Genomic DNA, 26,967 nt, shown 5'->3' on the forward strand with positions numbered 1-26,967 from the left:
CCTACAGGGCTGAAGTTCCCCCATAGAGCAGCTCGTTCTCATGCACGGGGCAAGCATCCAACTGTGGGTTGGAGCGGCAAAGCGTGAGTGTCACGTCACACAAGGAGCAGGCAGCTGGCAGAGCAGCAGGGGAAATTTGAAGTAGGGCTGTCAGCTCCTCCTCTTCCTCCTCCCAGTGCTCTCCAGCAGGGAGGAAGGCTTGTTTTGCAGAGAGGTGAGATATTACACGAGGCTGAGAAATAAATGTCAGGCTCCAGCCGATGTAGGGATGAAACACCAGGTGTCTTTTCTCCAAACTCACAGTGGGCAAAGTGAGCCCCAGACAATGGGGGGAACTGACACCAAAATAGAGCAGGTTCTGCCCAGCAGCCTGCGCCCAAAGACTGCCAGGGTAGGGTGACAGCCACCCAGGCCCACAGTGAAGATGGGAGGAAAACAGAGATGGAAACAGGCAAATGTACAAATGAAAAAAGATAATGATAGAAAACTGAAAATCGCCCCCAAACTATGCGTGTGCACAAGGACAAAGAGAGCAGACACCTTCTTTTATGGGTTCATGTTCCCTGTCCCATAACTCAGGGTTGACCCTCAGTTCAGACCTGCCTCAGAAGGGTTAAACAGAGGGGCTGTGCTTCTCAGTGCAGGACCAGCCCCTCTGATCCCACACCCCCATCACAGTCCCACACACCCCACAGCTGAACCCACACACCAGGCCTTGGGCAGCTCCTTTCCCTTCTCACAGTGGGCAGTGCCAATGGCAAGGCATTGGTCCTTTGGTCTACAAATTTTTGTCCATGGACCTCAAAGCCCTGCAACACCACCAAATCAAAGTGGGGTAGAATTGTATCCTTAACATTTTATGGGGACGTTCCCAAAGCACCAGTGTCCTTTCTCAGGGAACAGAAAGGAAAATTAATTATAGAAACTCAGTCAATACAAACACAGAGGTGACCATCATTACAGGGTGTCTGATCCTTCCTGTCCAGCACCAGAAGTGTGAGACATCATCTCAGAAGCCACAGCCAGAGCAGCATCACCCTGAGGCTGGGCATTCCCTGCTTCCCCAGCCCCTGGCACAGCTGCACACCCAGGGCCTGTGGCTCTGGCCAAACACGCCTCAGTCTGAAAATCTGCTTGGCCTCACCGCATGCACCCCAACAGGTCTCTTTAGCCTCTCATGGGTGATAAACTTTAATTAATTGGTTCTTTTCTGGTATCTTGTAACCACCTGCACTAATGGGTAATGAGGCAAAAAAAGGCACATGGTCTCTGGGCTCCTTCAACATTTCATCTTCCAAGCTGGGTGTCCGTCAGGGAAGGGAAACAGAGCAGCTCAAAAGCAGAAACCACTTTCAGGAGAGACGGGCTGTCCTGAGGAGCAGTTACCCGTGTATCCCCGGTCCCTCGGTGCCTCCAGGCAGGGATTTATATCAGGGCATTTCCGAGCCAGCTGTCCTGGGCAGCAGAGCACAGCTACACCCAGTGCCTGACCATGCTCTCACCTGGTTTTGGACTCTGCAGTGCCCCAGGGTCCTGCCCCACGTCATCCCACAGCATCCCAAAGCGGGGTCAGCGAGCGCCTGTCTGGGAGCGTTTATCTGTCTGCCGCTCTCCCTGGCAGGAAGCACTATCTCACCATCGCCCTGCTCGCTCCAGCCCGGTTTCCTGCTCCATCCTGCCAGGTTTACCCTGCTTTTTCCTCCTCCCCTCCCCCTGCCCCACGGCTGTCAGGCCGTGTTTGCATTTCTGTCTCCTGCCGTCTTTCCTCTCCCTGCCCGCGCCCCCCCGCGCTCGCTCCCCGCTCCATCCTCCCCGAGAGGCTCCGTCCTGAGCCAAAGTTAGCCCGTGTCAGGTAGCCACATGTCCGGCCGGGGGCAGCGGGTCAGCCGGGGCCACCCTGCAGACCTCCTCCAGGATCTCTGCTGTCAGCAGCCTCCCCGGGCCCCGGGGGAGCGCCTGTTTGCTGCCCTCGCTCCGGCGAGGGATGCTCCGGCACATCAGAGGGCTGGCTTCCCCCCGGTGGCCGCCGGCCCACCCTTTCTGCTGCGGCCAGGCCTGGCCAGACGCTGCTTTGTTTGGTCCTCCATTCCTCGGATCGCTGCGCGTTTGTTGGCCGCCTGCTCCTGCCCGGAGAATCCTTTTCCTGCCTTTGAGATAGAGGATGCTCGAGCCATCTGTGTGTTTTATTTCCTTGTAGAAACTAACAAGCCAAGGATTGCTTCCTCTCCCTGACATTTCAGAGGGCAGCTCCGGCTCAGCGGGATGCGCAGGGAGGGGAGGGGGAGCCCAGCGCCTTCGGACAGGAACAGGACCTATTCTGTCCGCAGGATTCACTCCCTAAGGGGCAGAAATCCTCAGACCTACCCAACAGCCTGTGGCAGCTCCCATTCTGCCACCGCCGTGGCTCTGCAGGAGCACTGGGCGAGCTGTCCTGCTTTGCATACATAACCAGCCCTCTTCCAGTGGCCCCTATTAACTGCACGGCTAAACCCTTGCAAAACTCAATTAAAATTATCCTCCCACATTTTAAGGACTGTCAGGTTGCTTCTCTTCCTGTTTTAATTTACTTCTTTCAAAATCTCGCCCTGCTCACATTCTCTGCCCCAGCAGGGTGTGATTAACGTGGTGTAGAAGGAGCAGAGGGATCAGGTGGCTTTAGGGGACTGATATCAGCAATTAACACTGTTCATTACATCTCTGACTTGAAGGGATGCAAAGGATGGTCCATAGCTTGTGTGAAACGAGTGTTGGTCCAAGTCCACTGCTTGGCATAAGGTAATGCCAGCACAAATGCATGGCCAGGGTGGGCTAAGGACATCCCCTGGGGGCCCTGGGGGTCTGGGATCTTTGGATGAGTGCCTTGGGAAAGGCTGGTACTGCTGCTCCCTCCAGTTCATCTCTTTGGATTGCTCAGGGGTTGCCTGACCATTGCAGGATTCAGAGGTTAATTCCAGCTTGTGACTATCCAGGTGCAACCCCAGGGGCTTTGCTGGGCTGAGGTACCTCTGGCAGCAGTGAGTACAAACCCATGGAACCCTAAGGACACATCTTTGGCCATTGAGAAGGAATGGCAGCCCATCAGTGATTAAAGGGAAATGATGGAATGAAATTACAACCCGCTGCTTCTTACACTGCACCTGTGGAGTTACGAGGCAGATGACCAAGTGCCTCTCCATGCAACTCAGCTAAATTGTAGATTTTTCCACTGTGGGATATCCACAGAGAGATTCCCAAAGAGAAATAGCTCCCAGAAGAGAAGTCACTACCAGCTCTTATACACCATGATCCTGGACATCCAGGTCCAGCAGTCTCTAAACCACCCACTGCCACAACAGAGTGGGTACATCCAGGATCTTCCTGTCCATGCCAGGGCAACATCCCCTTTACCAGAGCTCCAGCTGCCCCTGCTGGTGCTGCTGGCAGTCCAGGCAAAGCCAAGACCAGTTTCAGCCCCTGGGAAAAGGCTTCTACCCACAGCACCTGGACTTTGCTGCCTGAACACAAAGGGAAAAGCCTGAGAAAGAGAGACCTTTAGATTCAACATCATCAACTACAGCTCCATCATGACCCATTTCCAGAGGCTCAGGTGAACTCCTGCTGAAGCAAACTGCAGGTGTGCTGGTGGGGGAAGATGGAGTTCAAGCCATGTGAGGCCTCAGCATCCAACTCTCACTGGGAGATGGGGAGGCAGAGGCAGCTGACCAGGAAGTCAGACAGAGCCCGAGGGTCGGCACTGAGCATGGAGAGAAAAGGGCAGTAGCATTTGGAAAGAAAAAAACAAGGCACAGGTTTGCTTTTTCCTTGATGTGTGTGGGCTTAATTGCTGGCCTTTGAAGTTTAACTCTCCCCAAGACTGTTGGATTATGGACAAGCTAAGCAGGACACTGAAAAAACCCTGTATGCCACCCAGGGCAGGTTTCACCCTTGTAAGCAAAGCCTTGGATGCCCTGCCTGCCTCCTGCCCAGCCTGCTGTGCCAGACTGACTGTGCTGGGCTTTTTCAGGGGTCTTGCAAGACCTGCAGCTGTGCTGGGAGACAATGTACCAAGTGGAAAAGACCTGCTCCTCCATCTTCATGTCCCTGGAGTCTGCATCCAGATGTTTGCTACTTAGCTGTGAACTGAAATCAACTCAGAGCCCTCAAACCAAATAGCTGCCCTGGAGCTGGCAGTGCTTGTCCTCTGCAGCACAACCCACCCTCAAGCTGATCTGCAGCTGTGAGGTGCAAGTGAAGCTGATTGATAAACAGGGTAAGTGGGGAAAAAATAGTTTTGCAATTAGATTATTATCTTGGCCTTGGAAAACCTGCATTCAACTCCCCATCTGCTTTTGGCTCCCTGGAAGGCTGTCATACAGCTTCCATGTACCTCCATCCCTGCCTGAGCCACCGAGGGAAGGGCAGCAGAAACTGGGCTGCTCTGGCTTGGAAAAATGTTTACTGGTGCAAGAAAGGAGGAATCCTTATTCTTTCTAATTAAAGGTACACAAGGAACAAAGAAAATTAATTTAGCCCAGAGTCAATGCAACATGAAAAAGCTACGTTAGATGAGGATGGGCGTAGAAAGTAGGAAGCACAAGCAAAATGCAGGAGGAATTTAAACTTCCTGATTATCAAAGAGGGGGCTTCAAGCACGGAGTATAATCTAAAAATAATAATAATAAAGCAAAGGGAAGAGTGATCAGGAGCATAGAGAGAGCTGCTGCCTGGGGAGCACGAGCCCTCCTCCCTGCGCAGCCTCTCCGTGCACACCTGCACACGCACACATGAGCATCGGCACGACCCTGGGTGGGGTGGGCACGAGGAGGGCCAGGAAGATCACAGCACACACTCTTCAAAGCAGAATTAGTCATCAGAGGTAGCGGCAGAGGAAGGAAGGCTCAGGTACGAGGTCAGACACAAGCAGTGAGCGCTGACGGAGGAGTTCTGAGCGCTCGCTGCAGATCTAAGAGCCCTCGGTGCGAGCAGGACGGGAGGTGGGATCCCTGGGGTAAATGCACCTACAGCACGTTGGAGATAAGAAATTTCAACCCTCCGCTGCACAGCTCAGCTTGGCTTTCTGCCATTCCTGAAAGCAGCCAGAGCTGCCCAAACCCAGAGCCTTCCCTGATGTGGTTAATGAAATCTTACTCTGTTCTCTGCAGAATCCCCAGGAGGGATGGGCTCTAAAGAGCACAGCAAAGCTCTCCCCCCACACAGGACTTTGCTGGGCTGCACCTCAGCCCTGGGTCAGTGATCCCATCTGCTCCTTGCTGGGCAGAGACTTGAAGATGCAGAGACTCAGGGCAGTGGAGGAAGGCCTGGCCCTGTGGGGCTGTCCAGGGCGTTGATGGCAAGTCACAGATGCACACGCTCCCAGTTTCTCTTGGCACAGAGCTGTGACCACAAGCCAGGACCCGCTGCAGCAGGAGATGATAATCATCATCTCTGAGAGCCAAAGTGTATTGGGGCATTCGCGTCACTTGAGATTAGCTGGCTGTTTAACATCTGCACAGATTTCTCTCTCCACCTCCACATAACACCCCTTGTGCAGCTATGAAACTAACTTAATTCCCTTCCAAGAAAGGCTGAGCTGGAAATGTCACACTTTGTATATCACAGCACAATTCCTACAATGAAAGGCCCAGCCTAAATGGCACTAGAGGACTCTGACGCTCTTTGAAGGCCAATGAGCTAAACCTCCTTCTTCTGCTTTTTAAAAATAGCTTATACCCAGGGTGACCAAGTTGCATAAACATGCAGTTACTCTCTGTTAGTGGCAGAGGCTGACTGTTGTTTTCCTGCTCCAAGGTGCTTCCCTTGCCACGCAGCGCAGTGGGAAGCGCACGCAAGCGGACGCGCTGGGGAGGAAGCGTTTACACATGCTAATGACTTCCAGCCAAGGAGCACCAGCACCAACAGGGAAATGGTGCTAAGGAAACAACACGCCACTTCCTTGGCTCTCCCTCTTTGGTCACCATGAGGCATTTGATGCTCAGAGCCGTGGGGTGAGGCTGGTGATGGCCTCTCCAGCACCCTGGAAATTCAAGGTGTGGATGAAGGAAAAACACATTGGCTCAGTCCACAAATGCAGGAGAAGCTGTTTGGGAGTAGGGGTGTTTTGGCACCATAGTGGACCAAAGGGGCCAGGACAGACACTGGCCCTTCCCCACTCCCAGAAATGTGTGTCTGGAGGCCAGAGTCCTTCCAAGTGCCACTCAGGTTTATTTCATCATACACATCTCTCTTTATGCCAGAACAGGTTTCCTAAGTTCATGTGGGGTCCTGTTTATTTTTCTTTTTTTTTTTTTTAATCACTATTGTATTAAGAAGTGTTTTTCTTTTGGCAGAGGTTACGGTGGGGCCAACGCTGTGCGAAGTCTCCTGCCTTCTATCACCACTAAAACCTCTGAGCCAGAGCTCAGCCCAGCCACGTCGCTTATCTTCAATGAAGGCAGGCTTGGATTTCCCCCTCCATATAAAAAATAGATCCCAGCACTCCCCCTCTCCCCCAGTGCATTCTTTCAAATGCCACCCACTCCTTGTTATTGCTGGGAGGCTGGAGAGCCAGGGATTAACAGCCTCAGACTACATCAAGCTTTATTTGTCTAAGCAGCCAAGGGTGAGGAACAGCCATAAATATTGTGAAATGCTGGACGTTGTGGAGCGGCATGATTGGGCAGCACAGGCACCTTGGCAGCAGGGATTTCATCTTGGGCTGGACACAATCCTGGTGTGACTGATGTCATTGGAAAGGTTCCTGGATCCCTACAATACAGGGGCTTTGAGGAATATCAAACTCCATCCCCATGTTTAAACTGTGGACACCATGCTACACCCAGGGCAGCACTAACAGTGGTGCCCCTGTCAGTCCTTGTAGCACAGGAGTGAGCAAACATGGTCAGGAGAATCCAGCTTCAACACTGTCACCCAAGGGGACACATCCTGGGTCTGAGCCTGCCTGCCCAGAACAGGGCACTGCAGGATGTGCTGCAGCTGCCCTTCCCTTGCACTCTGGGATGCCATGGCACAGAGAGGAGATGAAAGACCAGGATATGCCCTGATCCCATCCCAGCATCAGCAGTACTGCCAGAGCCAGGACTTACAGCCCAGCATCTGCCAAGTCTGACAGTTTGGCAACAGCCAACAAACCCCGTGAGGAGGCACTAGGCCCAGATGCACACTCTTAACTAAACTGCTTCACAAGACATGGCCAGGTAACTCCTTTTGAAGGCAGTTTCTTCCCTTGTGCTTCATCCCAGCACAAGGAGCATGCACTGCTTGCCCAGGGGTGAGTGATCTCCTTGGTGTGGATGTGTGCCCCTCCTGTGGGAGCATCCCACTGTGCAGCTGGCTGCCATGCTCTCAGACATGCTGTTAAACCTCTGCCCTTTGCTTCCCGAGGGAGGGAAGGGGATTGATGGCCACTCAGACCCAGTTATGCCCCTCTGGGGACTCTGCTGGGGCTGGGACGAGGCAGGGTGTGAGTGATGGATTTCTGTGGGCGCTGGATGCCGTCACCTCTGCTGGGTGCCATTTCACTTGCTGCCATCACTCTGAGCTGGCAGTTTCCAAATCTGAGTATAATCCACTGTTTGTGCCCAACATTCTTGCCTCAGTAAATGTCAAGATTTACTGTCACTCATGGAAACTACTGGCTTGACCCACACTTATGTCAGTATTTATTTTTTTAGGTCACTACATCTAACATCCATCTCAGTGGACATCAGTACTTCAGAAATGGAGAAAACAAGTTACAGATGGGGAGCTAAGCCTGGAGCCAAACTTCACTGTCAGCACACACGTGTGTCTGTGCAGACATATATATGGTGCCCCCAATCAATTTGAGAAATTTGTGGAGAAATTTCCAGGCTCTGCTACATGGCCCTGTGTTTTTTTGTGGAATAAATAAAACCAGTAAACCTTTTACAGATTTCCCTGCTACATGGAGAGCTCAAGTGCCTCTAAAACTCAGAAGGATGATGACCCCAAAACCCTCCATGGGACTCGTGAGTCTTGTGAAGGTGCAGACAGCCCTTCATAAAGCTGTGGAGCCACTGCCCAGCTCGGAGCACCTCACTGTGCCCTGCAAGGTTTGCCAAAACCCAACTTGCCCTGCCAGCAGCTGGCATGGAGAAACTGCTGCAGGATGGGGAAGGACCCAGAGAGGAAGGGGACAGTGACCAGGGGAAGCTGCCAGGGGCACTGCTCGCTGCCTACCACCAGCTGCTCAGCAAAGGCACCGTGAGCTTGCAAATTCTTTGTAAACTTCCCACGTGACACAATAACTCAGGGGCCAGATTCTAAAGCTCTTCCTTCTCTCTTTACTCAGACCAAGCTCCACTGAAGTCACTGAGATATTGGCCTAAATACAACTGAAGGAGTTCAGGATTTGGCCCAGTAATAAAAACTTCCTTCCTTTGTCTACTTCTCACTCCACATGATCCCACTGCCTCCCAGCCCCTCCTGGCCTTGTCTCTAGAGGCTGGGGCTGTCACTTGTTTTGATGTTGCTCTTTCATTTTACCCTCAGCCAGACCATGCCAGTCCCCTCATGCAGCTGAGGTGGAGGGAGTTGGGTTGGCCAGTGAGGAAGAGGGGGAAATTGTGGGGTTAAATACAGCCTGGCTGAGGCACAGAGCCAGGATTGGGACCATGGATGCACGCAGACACTGTGCAGGGTAGGAGCTGGCTGTGCCATCACCTCCCCAATTCTTTCAATGCCTCCTTGAGGACAGGCTGGAGCATCTCCAAAAAAGCCTTTCTTCCCCCTGCTGAGCATAGAGCAAATGCCTTGGGCTCTGCATCAAACTTTTATGTGAGGGAATGGGTGAGATGACTCCTGCCCAGGAAAGTGCAGCAGGAAGTTAACTCATCTCACTGCAATGACACATGCTAGAAAGTGACACCATAAGAAACACATATAACTTTAAACAAATAACTTGCAAAATGAGTTTTGCTGCTTTTTCTGCCTCGAAACAGCCAGGAGGATGCAAATCCCTGTCATTCCCCAAGGGTATCTCATCCTCAGCATCACCATCTGAAATGTGCACTGGGGTTTGGAGCAGGAGCTCCTGCTTCCTTGCCATGTCCACCAGCCTTGCACACACGTGTGACACTGACACAGCAGCACAGGAGCACACAGGGTCAGATACAGAAATTCCCTTTGCACCAGTCTCCCTGCCTGTGCTGCTTAGTGGCAAAAAGCAACCACAAAAGGGATTTGAACTCAGCTGAAGCGAGAAGCATTTGGTGCTGAGGTGCCACCATGGCTTGATGATCCAAACCTCAGTCTTGAACTCATGGATGTTCATGTGGGTGACATGGTCAGACAGCAGATGGCTCAGGGAGAACTGACACAACCCCTGTGAGTTCCTGCTGAGGTCTTGCATCTTGCAGTGAGATTTTTAGCATTCCTCAGCTAAGACTGAAACAGAGGCTCACTTTGGAGTGTGCAGCTCTAACCACCATAGGGAACACAGAACTCTGAGCAGCAGAGGAATGGTGGTCTCAAGGTGCCAGGCTGTGGCACAGCCTTTGCACAGGTCTGTGGGAGCCCTGTGCCATCCAGCCTTGGCTGAACCAGCTCACCATGTCCTGCATCCCAAGGCAAAACACAGCAATGCCAACCTGGGCATTCCACAGACTGAGAGCACAATGCCCTGGCCAGTGGCAATGGCTGCTGTGCTTAGGGTGTGCTTTTGAGTAAATAGTCTTGCTGTACATTCTAAAGTACATTAATTGCCATGGAAACAATGCTGTTACTGGTATGGCAGTGGTGGCCCCAACAGATGCAAGGCAAAAATCAATGGATACATTGACTTACAAGATGTGTTTCAGGACTTTTGTGGTTTTGAGGCTGGTCACCATGGGCACATATGAGAGAATGGCTCAGACACTGAGAAGATGCCATCTTCCATGGAGAAAAAGCTGGGGACAAAACATGGAGGAACATCTCCTTTGCTGTGTTCATCTGCTTCGGCAGCCCACTCCTGTATGGGATCTGCTCCCAGTACTGATGTGTGTGCTCAGCTTGTGGCACTGGTCATCCCTCCCAGCTCCTGCTGGAGCATCCCAACCCTAGCTGCCCTTCACATCCCCATTGCCAGTGAGTACAAAGTACCTGACCTCAGACCTTGGCAGGGTGGCTTTGCTCCATGCCTCCCCTCTGCCCATCCATGGCCCCTTCCAACCAGCTCAGATGCCTCACCAAAAAGAAGGTAAAATAGCCAGTATTTCAGATATAGAGACACACATCATCACTTCTTGGTCTTCAGAGTCTTTTTAGTAGCCCTGGGAAGGTTTGTACACAGAGCAGCATAAAGGGAAAGGCTGTGAGTGCCCTTCCCACCCTGCCTGGCCGTCCCCAAGAACCCGGAGCAAAGGGCAGCCCTGGCTGTCCCCTCCCAGCCAGGGCAGCGCTGCCCTGTTCCCTGCCGTGCCGCCCATCATAAAGGGGTCCCTGAACTGTTATCAGGCAGTGACAGTTTCCGCCATCAGATTCCTCCTGTCCGTCAGGAAAGCTAAATAAGGAACATCGTTCAGGCGGCTGCAGGAAGAGGGGAAATGCAGGGACATCCGGCCCAGCTGCCAATTTTTCCTTTCCCATGAACCACCACTGACCTCTGCCAAGGGAGAACCTGGACACCCAGCCTGGCATTGGCACTGCTCCTCTTTGCTTAACCCTTCCCTGGGGATAGCCTGGCCCCCAGAGCCTGCTGAGCAGGTGGTCTCACCAGGCAGGGCGGTGTGGCCATGGGGAAACAGAGCCTGGGCGCTGTGTCACTGTTGCTGGCACTGCAGACCACGGCGGGCACACTCGGTGCACTGGCTGGCATTTTCCCAGCCAGGAGAAGGCTTAAGCCCTCCACACCTGTGCATGGGTGGGCAACTACACCTCACACAGAGACAACAGGTCCCAGAAACATCGGTGAGCTGCTCCATCGCTTCCCTCTTTGCATGCACCTACACCAGGAGAAGAGTCAAGCTTATTCTTTCACCAATTCCTCTGAAACAGAACTGGGGTTTTCCAGGCTCTGCCAGGAGTTGTAACCAGCACACAGGTAAAATTTTATCTCATTTTTCTCTGCTCACTCCAGGGCTGTGCCCATCAGTAACAGGGACCAGGACAGCCTGAAATCCACTTGCCCCTTTCTCCTGGTCTTTCCTGTCAACAGCCCTGGAGTCTTTGCTGTCTTTCACTGCATAGAACCCAGGCAGGGGAGCAGCATCTGCCTTGTTATTACATGCTCAGATACAGGAGACCATAGCACTTAAGTTTGCCTTCCCCCATCACTGTGTCCTCCCTGTTTGCCCAGAAAGAGCCTTTCCTGACCCCCTAAACCGATCCTCCCTCATTAGCACATGACGTCCGTCCCACGGCACCTCCAGGTTTGGCCGCAGAGGCCGTGCAAGGAATCCTTGCCCTGGAAGGAGGGGGCAGAAACACAGCAAGAAAAACAATTCACTCGTGGGAGAACTTGTAAGGTGAAATACAAGTCACTGGCTGAGACCTGTTTCTGCTACCTCAGCAGGGAAATGACTCCAGGAGAGACTCCAAGACTCCCCGCTTAATATCCTCAGCTTATAAAACTTAGTGGGAGTTTCAGCACCGGCTGCTGCAGGGCCAGGTTTTTCACCCTCCTTCTGCTGAACTTGCACCTAGAGATGGAGCGATTTGCTGGACAAAAGGAGCGGCCCCGCTGGGCTCAGGGCTTGTGCCTCCTCGCCGACTTGACCACAGGCCACCTCCGCTTCCACTATTCTGCCTTAACAATGAGGCACCGCAGATGGGCAATAATGCTGCGCCGAAAACATCAGAACTATTCTGACCAAAGAGAAAAAGCCCCCCTGGGACCTGGCTAACCCCCTCTTTTAACAACGTGAAACGAGAAACAAAGGTCTGGGATAGCCAGAGGCAATAAAACCCCTGGAATTCATTTAACCAGTCACTAGATGCCAGTGCAGCTGCAGCAGTATTTCTTTTCCTAATGAAGGACAAAAGCTCTGGCCCAGGGCAAGGCTCAGCTCTGGTCTCCCCGGAAAACCGTGGCATGCACCAGGAGGTCATGTTCCCCCACAGCACACAGCAGGAGTGGGACATGTACCTGGCTGCTGCCCCTCGCCCAGCTGGAGATTTGCAGGAGCTGCAGGAGAAGCTGGGGCAGGTCAAGGCAAAACACGGCACTGGGCACCTCTGGCTCACAGTCCAAGGTGGGAAAGGGGGGCTTTCAGCTTGAACCATGGATTTTCTCCTGGCAAACCCATTGCAAACCGATATTTTTCCATGCACAGCTGCCCGTAGACCCAGGCAAACATCTCATACCCCCAAGGCCCTGTGAAGGTGAGCTCCACTGCTGCTCAGCAGTGTGCAACAATCCACCAGCCTCCCAACACAGGAATCCACCAGGAGCTGCCTTCTCCAGGCAAGCTGTGATTTTGCAGCCCTCAGGCACTATGCCCCAGCCTGTCAATCCCAGCAGAAGAGCCTTGCAGCTTTAGTCATTCCTCACATGGAAACCACCAGCACTGCTGGCTCCCCGCCTTCCCTGGGCAGTGCAGCCTGTGGGCTCCGGCCATCACAGGGCTTTCTGCTTCTCCCCGCACCTGCAGGACCTCCCCATCACCCCCAGCTTGTTGCAGCTTTCCCCCCCACCCTGGTTTAAATGCACAGCACCCCCAAACTGGGAGTGAGGAGTCTCCTGCCTTGCACCCATCCTTGTGGGCTGTTTCAGTCCAGCAGGTTAAATGGCAAAGTCACCTCTGCTGTGCCAGCTGGAGTGGCTGAGAGAAAGGTGGGTGAGATAGGTGCTATCCCCAGGGCTCAGCTTGCTCCCCAAGGCTGCTGAGAGCTGGACAGACCTGGGAACCCACCAAGAGTCCCTCCTGCTCTGCAAGGCAGCCTCCTGAGCATGGTGGGTGTCCCCCATGGTTTTACAGAAACTGCTCCCTGGCCACGGTCCCCTCCCTCCTGCTGCTGTTCCCGTGGGATCCCGCTCTCCCCTTCTTTCTCCAGGAACTGCCTCGGGATGCTGGGAACAGCCTGTTCCCTCCTGGCTGGCTGGGAGCACCTGCCCTTCCCACGCCTGCCCCGGAAAGCACCGCAGCAACGCAGGGCCAAGAGAAACCCTGGGGACAGCGATCCTGCATGGAGCAGCCCATGGGACACAGGCAGCAGAGTGGAATGGGATACACTGGAGGAAACCCCGGCCACCCTGCCTGCACTGGCTGGGGACATTGTGCTGCTGGAGGAGTGTCCCTCTGACCAGACGTCAGCGTGAGCTCAGTGACGCCCTGGTGGGTGTTTGTGCAGGCACTGAGCCGCGGCCTCACTTGCCCAAGCCAAATCCCAGGGCGGTAGTTGCAGCTCACTCCTGTGAAATCATCCTTAAGCAGACAGCAGGGCACAGGAGCTGTGGCTGTCCCCTCCCTGGCAGCCCCCAGGGACCGCAGGCTGCATCCCTGCACACACCCGCTCCCCTTGGAGGCCCTGGCTCTTTGCTGTGGCTGAGCCTGCTGGGGCTGCTGTGCAGTCAGGGCTGTTGAATGAAAGGGTGTTGCTGAAATGGCCCATGTTTATTACTTGCAATAAAGCAACTGCTTCAAATCCCAGCTGCACAGGCAACTGCTGCTGCTGGCACGGCCAGCGGGGGCTGTCCGAGCCCCGGCCGGGACTCGGTGTGACCCGGGAGGGGAGCACGCAGCAGCAGCCAGGGCAATCGGCTCCGGTCCTACACAAGCACGGGCCCCTCCCTCACACCACAGCCATACACCCTTGGAAGTGTCCCCAGTGGGGTTGTTTGGCTGTGGGGGGCTCAGCACTGCTCTGTGTCCAGAAGATAGTGGCTCAGGGAGCACATGGTCCCTCACCATTCACAAAGGGTTACCCTGAGAGGCCAAGATGATCTAGAATGCTGGGGCTGAAGCTCTGCCCCCATCTCACTGCCTGCACAGGGCAGCTCCCCAGCTCCTCTCCATCCTGAGAGCACCATGGAGCTGGAATGTGTAAGAGCTTTGTGCTCTTACACACAGCAGTCTCTAATGCTGGCCCATTTAAACAGGCACCAGAACAGTGGTGCCAGAGCAGACCTTTCATGATCCTGAGATGATTATTTCATCCTTCACAGGTGGAGCAGTCTCACACACACATCCCTGCTTCCAAGGGGACCAAATATTTGCAGCCCATTGGGATTATGGTTAATGAGAAATTTGTGGGTCCTTTACACACTGACAAATTGTCCTCACTGATAGGATGGAAGGAGGGGAAGAAAATCCCCGTGGTACCATCCCCCAGTTGAGCTCCACATCGCCCTTCATCGCTGCACTAATCAGGCAGCACCGAGAGCTTCAAAGCTCTGCTCAGCCCTGTGCCGGCGAGGCCACACAGCTGCGCTGGCCAGAGCCTCCCAGGCACTGCTCCTGCACCTCCAGGAGATGAAAGAACCCAGGAGCAGCTACACTGTGCTTTACAAATTGCTAACAAGAGAGCTTTGAACAGTTGCTCCTGCTGCAATGCTACCAGCAGCAGGTTCCTTTCTGCCCAGCCTCTGTGAGCATCCCCTGAGCTCCAGCCACCCGTTGTGTCCTTTGGCCCCAGGACACCAGAGCCATCAGCAGGGGTTTGGGCAGAGCAGGTTGACAGTGACACTGCTGGTGATGCCACACCTGCAGCTCTCCTGTGAGCTCATTTCAATGAGAGCAGCAAATGCCACTGGTGATAGCGAGTCACTGAGCCGATGCTACAGAGTATTCTACTTATCCTCCCAAAATTCATCCCCACATTGCAAGCTTCCACCATTACTAACTTTCAGTCTTGCTCTGATCTGGGCTATAAATGCTTTACTTGTGCAAGCAAGAGCTCCTTTGGGGGTATCTGGTGGGGTGTCCTGTCCCCACTGCCCTGGCAGTGCCCACCCAGCTCTGCCCCGTCTCACGGGCTCTGCTTGCTAGAAGGGCATTGCAGCTCCAATCTCTGCCGTGGTTCTGCACTCCCTGCCCGAACAGCCTTTTGCTATAGAAGTGCAATGGGAAGGGAAAGCATTTCACTGGGATCTGCCTCGGTGACTTCCGAGGCGGACCAGAGCAGGGACAGGCAGGCTGGACAGCCTCGCACGGACCCCCGCCTCCTCCTCGCGCCTTCCTCCCCGGCGCACACAAATTAATGGCTCTGTGCGTGAAACAATAAATAAACAGAGCCGGGACTGGCCTCCAGCCTGCCCTCCAGCCGGGCGCGTCCCCGCTCAGCGGCATCCCTCCCGCGAGGGTCCCGTGGGGCTTCTCCCCGCTCGCAGGGACACATCCGCGGCAGGAGCACGGCGTGGGCTCCCCGCGGCCGCGCACCCCAGGGACCGCGGCAGGGTCCCCCTGTCCCGTCCCGTGCTGTCGCTGCGGGTACGCTGTCACCGCCGTCGGCGACACCCGGGCGGGCACCGCGGTGCGTCCCTGCTGGGGATGGGGCGGACTGAGCCGGTGGGAGACGGGGCACCCCGGGGCGGACTGAGCCGCTCCCCGTCGGGGATTGGGGTCGCCGGGACCGGGAGCGCCGGTCCCCGCCGGGGATGGGGGAGCCCGGGACGGGCAGCGCCGGGGCACGGCACATCCCGCTCCTGGGCGAGGGAAGCCGCGGCGGGCAGAGCGGGTCCCTGCGGGGTCTGGGCGACACGCGGGCGGAGGCGCCGAGTCCCGTCCCGTTCCGTCCCGTCCCGTCCCGTCCCGTCCCGCCGGAGCAGCCCCGTGCCCGGCGCGCCCGCAGGTGCGGAGCGGGCATCAGAGCGGGCAGCGCAGCCCGCAGCCCCGGCAGCTCACCTGCCTCCGAGACAATGCCGAGCCAGAGCCAGAGGGGCAGCGTGCAAACTCTCCTCATCTCCGGGGCTGCCGGCAGGTCCGTGCGATGCGGAGCGGTGCGAGCGCCCCGCGCCCGAGCTCTGCTCCCGCCGCGCCCCAGCTGCGGCGACGCGCGGCGGCGGCGGGCGGGGAGCACCGGGGCCGCTTCCTTTTCCTCCGCCCGCCCGGGCCGCCCGCCGCCCTCCGCCGAGCCTCGGGGCGCCGGGCGGGCGGGGCGGGACGGGGAGGGGCGGGCGGGGAGGCAGAGGGGGCTGGGGGGAGCGCACCTGCGGCTCCGGGCACCGACGGGCAATCCGCGCTCCCCGCAACAGAGGGGGTGCGCGCATCCCTTCGCACCTGGGTGTCTCCACCTGTGTGTGTGAGTCTGCACCCCCTGCATCAGGGAGAAAAGTGTGTTCCCCACCCGTGTGCGTGGCTCTGCATCATCCCTGACCAATGGGCACATAGACACCCCCACACCTGCGAGTATTCTCACACCTGTGTGCACTCCGTGTGTCTCCCTGCACTGGTGTGAGAATGCCCACACATCGCCTGTTTCTTGTCTGTGCCTGGGTGCACATCCCGGCCTCTCGGAGCAGAGGGAATGCACACAAACACGCTTTCAACAACAGCACACACGCACCTCGTGCAATGGAACGCATCTCGCACCTGCCTGCACACACCCCTTCATGCCTGTGCACCCCCTCAGCTCCACACCTCACACCTGTACGCACACACCCCGGCACACAGTCCCGCACACACCCCTTGAACCCCCTCCTCCCGCACTCCCCGGGGCACACAGAGACACACACGGACTTGGGTGTGCTCACACTCGCACCCTTGTTCAGCGGGGGTGCAGCAGGGTCCCCCACTCACGCCGTCCATGCGTGTGCAGTGCCAGCAGCGTGGAGCAGCCACGCTGTCCCTCGGCACCGCTCGGTGCGGCGGCCGCTCAGTGCTCTGGGGGTACACACCGAACCCCGCACGGTGCTCTGGGGGTACACACCGAACCCTGCACGGTGCTCTGGGGGGACACACCAAACCCTGCACAGTGCTCTGGGGGTACACACCGAACCCCGCACGGTGCTCTGGGGGTACACACCGAACCCTGCACGGTGCTCTGGGGGTACACACCGAACCCCGCACGGTGCTCGGTGGGTACACACCGAACCTCGCACTCGCACGGTGTTCTGGAGGTACACATCAAACCTCGCACGGTTCTCTGGGGGCACACACCGAACCCCGCACGGTTCTCTGGGGGTACACACCGAACCCCGCACGGTTCTCTGGGGTACCCACCGAACTCAGCCCGTGGCGCTGGCAGACGAGCGGTGCCGCCCCAGCGGTGCCAGCGGCGCTGCCCCCACAGCGCTGCCACCGCCAGCGACAGCGGCGCTGGCTCGGAGCGAGCTGGCTGCGAACGCGGCACAGACGGAGGCGATGGCAGAGCTCTGGGAGCGCGGGGGCACAGCCGGCTCAGCCCTGGCCAGCTGCCCGTGCACCCAACGAGCGCTGGACGGATACATTAACGCGGCCCGCGCTGCGCCCCCGAGGATTATTCATTAGGCTCACTTTTAGGCAGTGAAGAAAGAACCTGAATGAAAGCCATGTGCTCATGGCTTCAAAAAGGCAGGAAAAGTTCTGGTGCACTCAACTGCTCACGTTGCCAAATCCGCAGAAGAAATCACCCTGTTCCTCTCCTGGAACCCTCGGAGGGACTCTAAGTCACAGAATTTATTTTACCCGACTCTCCCCATCCTGATTAGTGAGCTTTAAACCCAGAGTGCCAACTCCATCACTCTTCAGCACACTCATCTTGGATCACCTCTCTCCTGAATCTCAGCAGAGCCGCAAGTGGCCATGTCCCTTCATCCCAGGTGGGTGTACAAGCCCTACAAGTTTGAAGAGAGACTTCCAAAATTTGCCACGAAGGGAGAGCTGGAATGTCACAGAAGGGTGTCACTGCCCAGCACTAAGGAGTGAAGAGCTGAAGTTGTGTGATCAGACCCCTCCCCAGTGTCAGGGGCTGTGATCAGAGACGGTGCAGCCACGCAGTGCCCCACGCTGGGGACAGCACCGGGGTCAGTGCCCCTGAGAGGGGAGCGGTGAGGAGCTGGAGATGGACACTGGATGAACCACACGGCACCACTGAGCTGCTGGCGAAGTGCACAGCCAGAGTGTGCCTGGAGACGCTGAGTGCGAGAGGAACAGAGGGTCTGACCCGCGATTGAGGGGAGAGGCATCTTCTAGCGCCCCAAAATCAAGGGATTTTGGCACCCTGCATCCTCCGCAGCCCGAAGGTGGCACGGTGCGGGCCAGCCCGTCCATGCTGCCATCTAACGGCAGTGAAGGCAGGAGGACAGCGGGCAGGGCCAGCCCCGCCACGCCGGGGAATTTTCCATCACAAACGCAGGGCGACTGTGGGACCGATGGGACCTTTCCATTGTTGTGGCCCTGGGAAACAAAAGGATCTTAATTTAAAATCTTGTCCCCATTCCAGCACGTGGGGGGACCCGAGGAAGCAAAGGCTTCCCCAAAGCACTGGATAAAGACATACACAGATGACAGAAGGCTGCCAAGGCAGGAGCTGCTGGACACTGCCCAGCCCTAGCATAACTATGGGAAAGGGACACTGGGGTGGCTCTGGGAACACCCAGGGACAAAGCAATGAGGTAACCCACGAGAAAAACACAGCCTGGACCTGGGAGAAGATGGGTGTGAGCCAGTCCTGGCAGGTGCAGAATCTGGATGCTGGGGTGAGAGGTGCTTTAACCCCATCATGACCACTCTCCCATCCCTATCCCCTCCTGCCTGAACCCAGGCCAAGCTCAGGTAGTCACTGCATTCATGCCTATGGTTCCTACTCCACAGTGCTCTGGTTTGTCAGAGAAATGTGTTTTTCAGGCAGCATCTAGACTGCATTTCCTCGCTGGGCTAACACTGGCAGCCCAGAGCAGCATTTTCCCTGCATGTAGGAGCTGCTCTGCCTCCCCAGCCCTGCCCCACCAGCAGGGCCAGGCAAGGACATTATACCCCAAATGTGGCTCTGCCTGGGAGCAGCCACACCATGGCCACCACACACAGCCCAGCAGGAGAAGAAGGGATGTGCTCCCTCAGGAGCATTTGGGACAAGTGGGTTTGGCTGCTCTCCAGCTTGATCTTGGGCACGGGGAGGGTGTGGGAGATGGCAGCAGTGGCACACACTGGCAGTGCCATCACACTGGCCCAAGTGGCACAGGGCAGTGGCACACACTGGCAGTGCCATCATGCTGGCCCATGCAGCACAGGGCACACAGCAGCACTGGGCAGTGGGAGCTGGCACAAAGCAAAGCCTGGCTGTGCTCACCCTGCCAGTGCCTGTCACACCTCGGGGACACTGCCTGCTGCTGCCCAGCCAGAGCTGGCTGCAGCTTGGGGCAGGCTGGGGAGCTGATGGGTTTCAGCTTTCTCTGCTGTGATCAGACCAGCCTCACCTTTCCAGAGGCTCCCTTGCAGGGGGTAACACAGCCCTGCTTGCAGCATCATTTCCAAGCCAACAGCCCTTTCTTCTCCTCTCTCATTGCAGCTGAGGCTGTGGGGCAGTGAGAGGAGGAGATGAGAGCCGGGAGGAGGCTGAGTCCAGCCTACGGGCTCAGCACTCACTGGCTAAAGGCCAACCAGGGGCCAGGAGGGAGCACAAACACCAGCATCCCCTCCACACCCAGGCCCTGAGCAAGGCTGCACAGAGCAGAGGTTTCCCAGGCACTGGGAGCAGCCCTGGGCTGTGCTCAGCCCTCCTGCACAGGACACATCTGCCTGAGCCCTGCACAGGACATCCTCACCTCCGCCTTCCTCTCCTGCCCTCAGGCACCCCCAGCCCTGGCACACTGCAGCAGGGCTGTGCAGGAGAGGAAACAGCCCCTGTGACACCACAGGGCCCCTGTGCCATCCCTGCTGGGCAGGCAGAGGGGCAGTGAAGGGAGCGTGCCTATGCCCAGCTGTGGGATCTGGAAAGCCTCACACCTGGCCCTTCCCATGTCTCAGAAAGCTGAGCCTCTGCCAGAGGTATGTGGCTCCAGCCAGCACTGGGACTACACAGTATTGGGGAGCTCTGGCCTCTCCTTAGAGCCTGGAATGGATTTGGGTGAGAAAAGCATGACCTTTCCACCCACTCCAGGCACTGCCATCCTCCCTCCCACCCACCATTCCATCAGCCAGGCTTGGACCCATCCCAGCACCTCTGCTGACTCGTGAGGCAGAGACACTGCCAGCACCTCCTGGTCACAACCACAGCAGCCAAACCCCTGGACCTGCCCCCACAGGGACCCTGCCCTCCCTCCTGCAGGAGCAGCACTGCCAGCAGGGCCACAGGGGGCTGACAGGAAAAAAGAGCCACATTCCTGCTGAATTTGGGAAGAATTGGGACTTGGCATTTTCCACATGTAAAAATCCTTAAGACCCAGCCAGGCCAGAAATGGCCAAATCTTAAAACGCTGTAGCCCAAGATCAGGGCTAGGCTCAGAGCCTCTCTCCCTTGTTCTCAAACAGCAAATGGTGAAAAGCCACTGTGAGATGTGCAGGGAGCACTCCAAGGAAATACAGGGGAGCAGTGGCTGTTTGAGCCTCCTGTGCTGCAGGCACGGGAGAGCCAGGGCTGGAGCAGGGCTCTGGGTGCCCCAGGCCGTGCCACCCCCCAGAGCAGCAGAACCCCCCAGCAGACAAGCCCCGAGCAGCCCCAGCAGGCACCAGAGGCTTTCTAAGGAGCTTTAATAGCAACCGAGGTGAAGGAGCCGCGCTGCAGTCCCTGAGCTGTGCACCGAGCTCCCTCTGCTGCCGGCCCGCAGCCCTGCCCCGGGAAGCCCTTCCAGCAGAGCGTGGATGGATGGTCGGGATGCGGGGTTGAGAGGCACCCGATGGGGCCCGGGACCGCTGCCCTCCTCCACGGGGCTTACGGGTGGGAGCACAGAGAGACAGGAGGTGCCAGCAACTCACAGCCCCCTGCCCTGCAGCCCCGTGGCTGCTGTTACTGAACTCTGCTGGGCTCAGGAACGGGAGGTTGTTCTGCTAGGGGTGCCAGGAACCCCCTGTGAATGCCTTGCGGCAACCACAGCCACGGCACAGGGAAGGGAGGTTAGACAGGACTTGGGAAAAGACTCATCCCCTCCTTCCTCCCAAAACAAAACAAACCAGCTCCTCCAACACCCTCAGGCTTGTGTGTGCAGAGCTGGCCCCCAGCACAGCCCCGGGCAGGAGCCAGGCTGGTGTCCCCAGCCCACCCTCGTCCCTCACAGCGCCAGGTGACAGAGGCGCATGGGCTCCCCGTTGTCCCTCCCGTCACTGAAGCAGGTGCTGAAGAAGGGGCAGTATCTCTCTGCAGAGACCTGGTGGAAGGTGAAGAGGTGGGACATGTCCCCAGCATCAAAGAAGGCCACGGTGCCCTCCTGGCAGTCCAGGAAGACGCCCACTTTGCGCGGGGGCCGCCGGGGAGCCAGGCGCACCCAGGGGCTGGCGCTGGCCCAGTACTCGGTCCTGTTCCGCAGGCGCAGCGTCCAGTAGCCGTTCTCTGGGCACAGCCTGACCTTGGCTGCCCTGTCCACGGCGTCAGCAGCCACCCCCAGGTCCCACTTGGTTTTGCTGCCCACCCAGACCTCCCAGTAGTGCTGGCCGTGGTCGAAGGCCTGCGAGCCCAGCACGTTGACGCACTGGCGGAAGCGCCGAGGGCTGGCGGGGACAGGCTGGGCTCGGTCCCTCTCTGTCACTGCTGTCAGATCCCTGGACAGGACCAGGTTGGGGTGGGCTGACTCAGGGTCAAAGGTGAGCGGGGCAGGAGCTGCAGAGACATCAAGTGTGACATGTTACCGGCTGTACACTCCCTGTGCAGAGCATCCCTGTCCCACCACAGCCATCCCTGCCAGGACGTGCTCACCAGGGCAGATGGAGCGCAGCATCTGCCTCCAGAAGATGTACTGCAAGGGCCCACTGTGGCTGTCCCTGTAGTGCTGCAGGTCCAGGGCAGGCTGGGTCTCAACGCTCACCGAGGGCCTGGGGCAGAGAGAGGCAGGCAGGGTCATCCATCTGCTGAGGCACTGCCAGTGCAGGCAGGGAAAGCACGGGCAGGGCTGCAGGCCATGCTGCAGGTGACAGATTCGGTAAAGACAGGACACAAAAGTCTCTGCTTGCTCTGCCCCAGCGCAGTGAGTGGCTCAGGGCAGAGGTGTCCAAGGCAGAGCCAGCAGCACTGTCCATGGAGCAGTGACTCCTGGCAAACCCACACCCAGCACACCCAACAGAACTCCTGGGCAGGCCTGTGGAGTTAGGCTGCATCCCAGGGAGGGAGGGGACAGGGACACACCCCCCTATGGCAGTTCTGGCCCTCAACTACTCCCACTTCAGACAAATCTGCACCTCCGTGTCACTTTGGCAGCCTCATGAGTAGTAAGGAAGGGCAGGGGGAAGATGAAGCACCCAAAGTCTGTTCCCTCTTGCAGCACACATGACTCTTGCACCCATTCCACTCTCTCCTCTACCCACACTTCCAGCCATGTCAACACAGAGGAGGCTCCCCAGGAAGAGCATCCAGTGTATGCTGGGGACCAACCTCCACCTTGCACAGCACCAGCAACTTCCTGAACGCTTTGTAGTGCTTTTAAAACTTGAGATAAAGCGCCTCTCCCATGTGGTCCCAGCCAGGGACTAAGATAAGCTCCTGAAAAGGGAATCAGCTTCTTTCATGCCACACACGTACCTGATATCCAGGCTCTCCACCTGCAGGGAGAAGCAGAGAGAATTAGCAGCAACTCTAATTCATGCAGCTGCACAAATAAGTTCCTTGTCCTCCCTCCTGCTGCCACACAGCACAGAGAGAGGAAACCAAGCTACCAGAAACTGCAGCCTGGAGAAAACTGTTTGGGCACTTGGATGGAGAATGAGGAAGGCTCCCAAGAGCCACCACATCTGATATCACTGTATCCCTCGTGGCTAAAATCTCCAGTATCCAGGGGATGGGGTAGATAATCCAGAGGGATGGCAGTGAGAATAACTGTGGGGTACAGCCTAGTGCTGTCATTTAAGACACCCCCATCCCAATTTGAGCTCCTGAAGTATCTCTCAGCCTCCTGCCAGAGTCAGCAAAGCACCTCACCTCCAGCAGTGACACATCTTCCATCTTGCTCAGGGTCTGCCTGACGTGCTCGATGTCCCTCTGCAGCACTGCCATCCCCTCCTCCAGCTGGCCAACCTGCCTGTGCAGCTGGGCCAGGGACTGCTCCTCCTGCTCACCCAGCCCTGCCAGCACAGCTCTCTCCTCTTCCTCCAGGATTTGATGAAGGCGAGCAAACTCAGCCCGAATCTTGAAGTTCAGCTCCCCAGACACTTTCTGAGCAGAGGGAAGAGGCAGAAGGTGAGACCAACAGATAGAACACACAAGGAGGGGCACAGGATGGCTGTGCCTGTTCCTCTGCTTACAGAGCCCTGGAAATTTGAGGTTTAGACATAGCAATGAGTTTTTGGATGGAGAACAGGACACATGGACAACCTGCAAGGCTGCAGAGCCAAAGGAAAATAAAACAACAAACACAAAAAAACAGCTCCACCAAAGGTGTGGTCACTGTAACTACAAATCCCCACATGCAGCCACAGCCTTCTCCCACACCACCAGGAATTTGCCTGTGGGCAAGACTGGAGCTCTTTAAATTTTGCGGAGCTGCAGACTCAGCTGTTCAGGTCAGTTTGCATTTATTTCACATCATTCCAGGCCCTGAGCAGAGCTGCCTGATGGGCAAGCTGCACAACCTAATCTCTGTCATTAAGGCTGATAAAATCCCATTCAGCTCTATCCAGAGGTCACTTTTTTCCAGTTGTTTACTCACCAGCCAACCTTGTTGTGTTCTCACTGCCTTTCTGCCTGTTTACAAGAGACAGCCAATGACTTTTTGTTTTCCTTAAATCTTTAAGCTTTTAATCTCCAAGTGCAACCTTAGCCCTCATTACTTTCTCGAGGAGTGCTTCCTGAAGTGCACATCCCTTTCTCCTCACAGGAAACCCATCTTCCTAAGGGATCTGAAGCTTCACCAGCCTCCTCTTGCTCTAGCAGGTGTTTGTGCTGACACACCAGAACCACAGAGGAGGTGCAGGGCCTCCCTGTTCACATCAGTGATTTGCTCCTTTACTCTTGAGACACCTCTTGGCTCGTGCACAGCAACAGGAAAACACATGCTTATGTGCTAATACTTCTTCATTAATCTCAAAGGTCTATTCTACATCTGGCAAGAAGACAGAGGTTTGAAATGGAGCAGGCTGGGGGACCAGAGGCTCCAGTCAGAAGACAGGGATTTTTTCCCCTCTCAGTTTTAACTCATCTTTGAACTACTTCCATTTTCCTTTAACTCCCCTTCCCTGGTTTTAACACTATTATGCCACCCAAGAAAGCAGCACAGTCAGCCTGTGGCTGCTCTCACTTCATGGATCTGTACCAACAGGGAGCCTGGTCCCTCTCAAAGTGCCCATGGAGAGCACTCAGGCTCCTCATTCACCTCAGAGCTTTGCAGTGAATCCCAACACTGTCCTTGCGGCAAGGCCACCACTCTTGCAGTGCCAACCCTGCCAGTGACCCAGTTCCTTCAGCTTTGCTGCCATCCCTTCTGACATGAGAGGATTTTAGATCTGCCAGGAGTTAATGCTGTCCCAAAGAGGCAGCACAGCAGGGCCAGAGCAGGCTGCCCACAGCTCTCACCACTCACCATGTCTCAGCTCTGCTGCACCAATGCACTTTGCAAACATTGCATTTAATGAGTGCTAACGCTCCTCCCAAAACCTCTGCTGGATATCCAGCAGTGATGAGCTTGGGCCTTCATGCAAGAGAGCTTGTGTAGATCCCCACTGTTACTCATCTAGATTTTTACAGGAAGCTGAGCTAGACCTCAGCTGAAGATACACACATCCTCTGTGAACACTGCCCAGAAGCTGCCTGAGGAGCAGCTCCCACAGCGTGTTACCGTCAGGCTGCAGATGTCCTCCTGCACCACATGCTTCCTCTGCAGCAACTTCTCCAGCTCCTTCTGACGGGCCTGCAAAGCATCTTCCAGGTGCTTCTGCAGGAACAAGAAAAAGGTAAGGAGGCCATTTCAGCACTCTGCTCTGATTCAGGAACAGCCCCAATTCCTACGGTCAGCATCAGAAGGAGAATACAACAGGATCTCATATAAGGGCTGTAAGGAGAAGCAAGCACCTGATGCACAGCCTTGAGAATTAAGCATCGGTGCATGTGATGAATCCAATTTTTTTTAAGACTGGGAGCTCCAGCCTGGGATATCTGTTTGCACAAGCTTTAAATGCTGCATGCTGTGAAGGGACTGTCCCCTCAAGCAGAGCACCTGGCCCAAGCAGCCCTCAGCCCCCTCTCACTTAGGGAACATATCCTTAAATGAGAAATCACAAAGCTGTGGTTGGAATCAGACACAGCATTGAGGGAAACAAATGCAAAAGGAAAGAAAGAAAGAAAAATAAAAATACAACAGACAGCTGTGAGGAAATAGGGAAAGAGACATAAACGTCGGTGCACTTGGGCCAGATGAGGCTTCACACTGGGGGAACTGCCTGTGAGAGGAGGAGTGGTGGCTGCACAGGGCTCATGTGGCACCCGTCCCCTTGTTCTCAGCCTGGCAGGAGGCACCCACCTGCACCTCCTGGCAGGAGGCACTCACCTGCATCCTGTGCCGGTGCTCCCGGGAGCCGCAGCGCCGCACCTTGTCCACCAGGCCGGCCAGCAGGTAGTGCGTGCGGAAGGCGCGGCCGGGGCAGCTGCGGCGGCACTGCGGGCACGAGGGGCCGCGGGCGCAGCTGTCCCAGTAGCGCACGATGCAGCCCCGGCAGTAGTGGTGCATGCAGTCCAGCATGACGGGCTCGCTGAACAGCTCGCAGCAGATGGCACAGGTCAGCTCCTCCCGCAGGCTGCGCTCCTGGCTGCTGCCGGCCATGCCTGCGGGCACACGGTCCCACCCGGAGCACCCTCACAGATCCCCAGCCCTCTGGAGACCGAAGCTCCGCCGCCCTGGGACAGGGCTTGGTTACCAGACCTTGGTTACCAGACAGGGCCTGTCCAGCTGTACAGCGGGTGTGTGCAGGGCTGGAAAGCCCCGAGTTACAGAGCAGCCCCGGCCGAAGGTCACTCCCTTTGGAGTAACAACTTTCAATTTCCCGTCACTTCACCAACACTGCTCAGTGCGTCTGACAGGGCCTTGTGTCCCCACCGGGCCCGAGGGCTGCCTGCACCCACCCGCACCCCGAGGGGCTCCGGGTGCGGCACCGCCGCTGCCGTGCGCGGGTCCCCGCCGGCTCCAGCCCCGCGGCGCGCACCGCCCGCTCCCCTGAGCGCAGCCCCGGCCGCCCGCCGTCCCAGGGTCCCACCGTGCTGAAACGGCTTGGCTTAGTTTAGCTTAGTTTAGTTTAGTTCGGTCCCGTCTAACCTAGTCCAGTCCAGCTCTGTCCAGTCCACTCCCGTCGCTCTCCCACCTCCGGCCCCCCGAACTCGGGTCCTCCAACACGCCACGCCCCTCCCGCGGACTGACGCCCGTCCTGACCAATCACAGAGCGGACACGCCGCGCACCCGCCAGCTCATTGGGCGGGCTCCCGCCGAGGGGGCGGGGCAGGATCTCGGCTTGTGACGCGGTCACGTGCGAGAGCGCCCCGGGCCAGCTTTGGAGGCTTCACGCGCCGGCCGCGGGAAGGCGCGTGCGAGGCTGGAGAGCGCCGGACCGGACCGGACTGGACTGGACTGGACTGGACTGGACTGGACTGGATTGGACTGGACTGAACTGGACTGGACTGGATTGGAGTGGACTGGACTGGACTGGACTGGACTGGACTGGACTGGACTGGACTGGACTGGATTGGAGTGGACTGGACTGGACTAGATCGGACCGGACTGGACCGAACCGGATCGGACCGGACTGTCCCTGCACTGTCCCTTCGCTGCCCCTGTACTGCCCCTCAATTGCCTCTGCGCCTCCCCTGCACTGGCCTTACGCTGCTCTGCACCGCCCTGCGCTGCACAGCTCCCGCCCCACCGCTGCATTCAGTAAAGAGCGCAGAAATGAGCTCCAGCCAAAGCCTCCCTCCGTCACCCCTGCTCACGGTGTCTTCAGAACACAGCTCTGGCCAACGCTCTGGGGTCACGGCTTTGGGTTAGCTCGG

At 56.8% G+C, this 26,967-nt stretch overlaps 2 protein-coding genes across 4 annotated transcripts in view; both read right to left on the minus strand.

Moving 5' to 3' along the window:
• FLT4 (fms related receptor tyrosine kinase 4) overlaps window positions 1-15,905 on the minus strand; it is a 56,898-nt gene extending 40,993 nt beyond the window's left edge. For both annotated transcript variants that reach the window (XM_063168827.1, XM_063168826.1), the window contains exon 1: window positions 15,780-15,905. In XM_063168827.1, coding sequence (XP_063024897.1) covers window positions 15,780-15,837 — 58 coding nt within the window. In that variant the 5' untranslated portion in view covers window positions 15,838-15,905. The remainder of the gene's footprint in view (window positions 1-15,779) is intronic.
• Window positions 15,906-20,184: 4,279 nt separating this feature from the next.
• On the minus strand, window positions 20,185-26,325 carry LOC134424762 (zinc-binding protein A33-like). 2 transcript variants are annotated; one of them, XM_063168828.1, is made up of 7 exons: window positions 26,240-26,325; window positions 25,478-25,899; window positions 24,770-24,865; window positions 22,918-23,151; window positions 22,522-22,541; window positions 21,703-21,818; window positions 20,185-21,606 (listed from the first exon to the last, which is right to left on the minus strand). In XM_063168828.1, the coding sequence occupies exons 2-7, from the start codon at window positions 25,748-25,750 to the stop codon at window positions 21,062-21,064; spliced, it is 1,284 nt and encodes a 427-aa protein (XP_063024898.1). In that variant the 5' UTR covers window positions 25,751-25,899; window positions 26,240-26,325; the 3' UTR covers window positions 20,185-21,061. The 2 variants fall into 2 exon arrangements, with proteins under 2 accessions (XP_063024898.1, XP_063024899.1); XM_063168829.1 differs by having other exon boundaries at window positions 25,478-25,752; window positions 26,240-26,300.
• Window positions 26,326-26,967: the final 642 nt, after the last annotated feature.

Source organism: Melospiza melodia, chromosome 14 (genome assembly GCF_035770615.1).
Source record: "Melospiza melodia melodia isolate bMelMel2 chromosome 14, bMelMel2.pri, whole genome shotgun sequence".
Taxonomy (NCBI): Eukaryota; Metazoa; Chordata; class Aves; order Passeriformes; family Passerellidae; genus Melospiza; species Melospiza melodia.

Coding starts and splice junctions, on each gene's coding strand:
- LOC134424762 (XM_063168828.1), bottom strand. CDS start 25,750: ATGGCCGGCAGCAGCCAGGAGCGCAGCCTGCGGGAGGAGCTGACCTGT. Junction 24,866..25,477: donor AGCACCGGCACAGGATGCAG/GTGAGTGCCTCC, acceptor TTGTTCCTGCAG/AAGCACCTGGAAGATGCTTT. Junction 23,152..24,769: donor AGGACATCTGCAGCCTGACG/GTAACACGCTGT, acceptor CCCTCTGCTCAG/AAAGTGTCTGGGGAGCTGAA.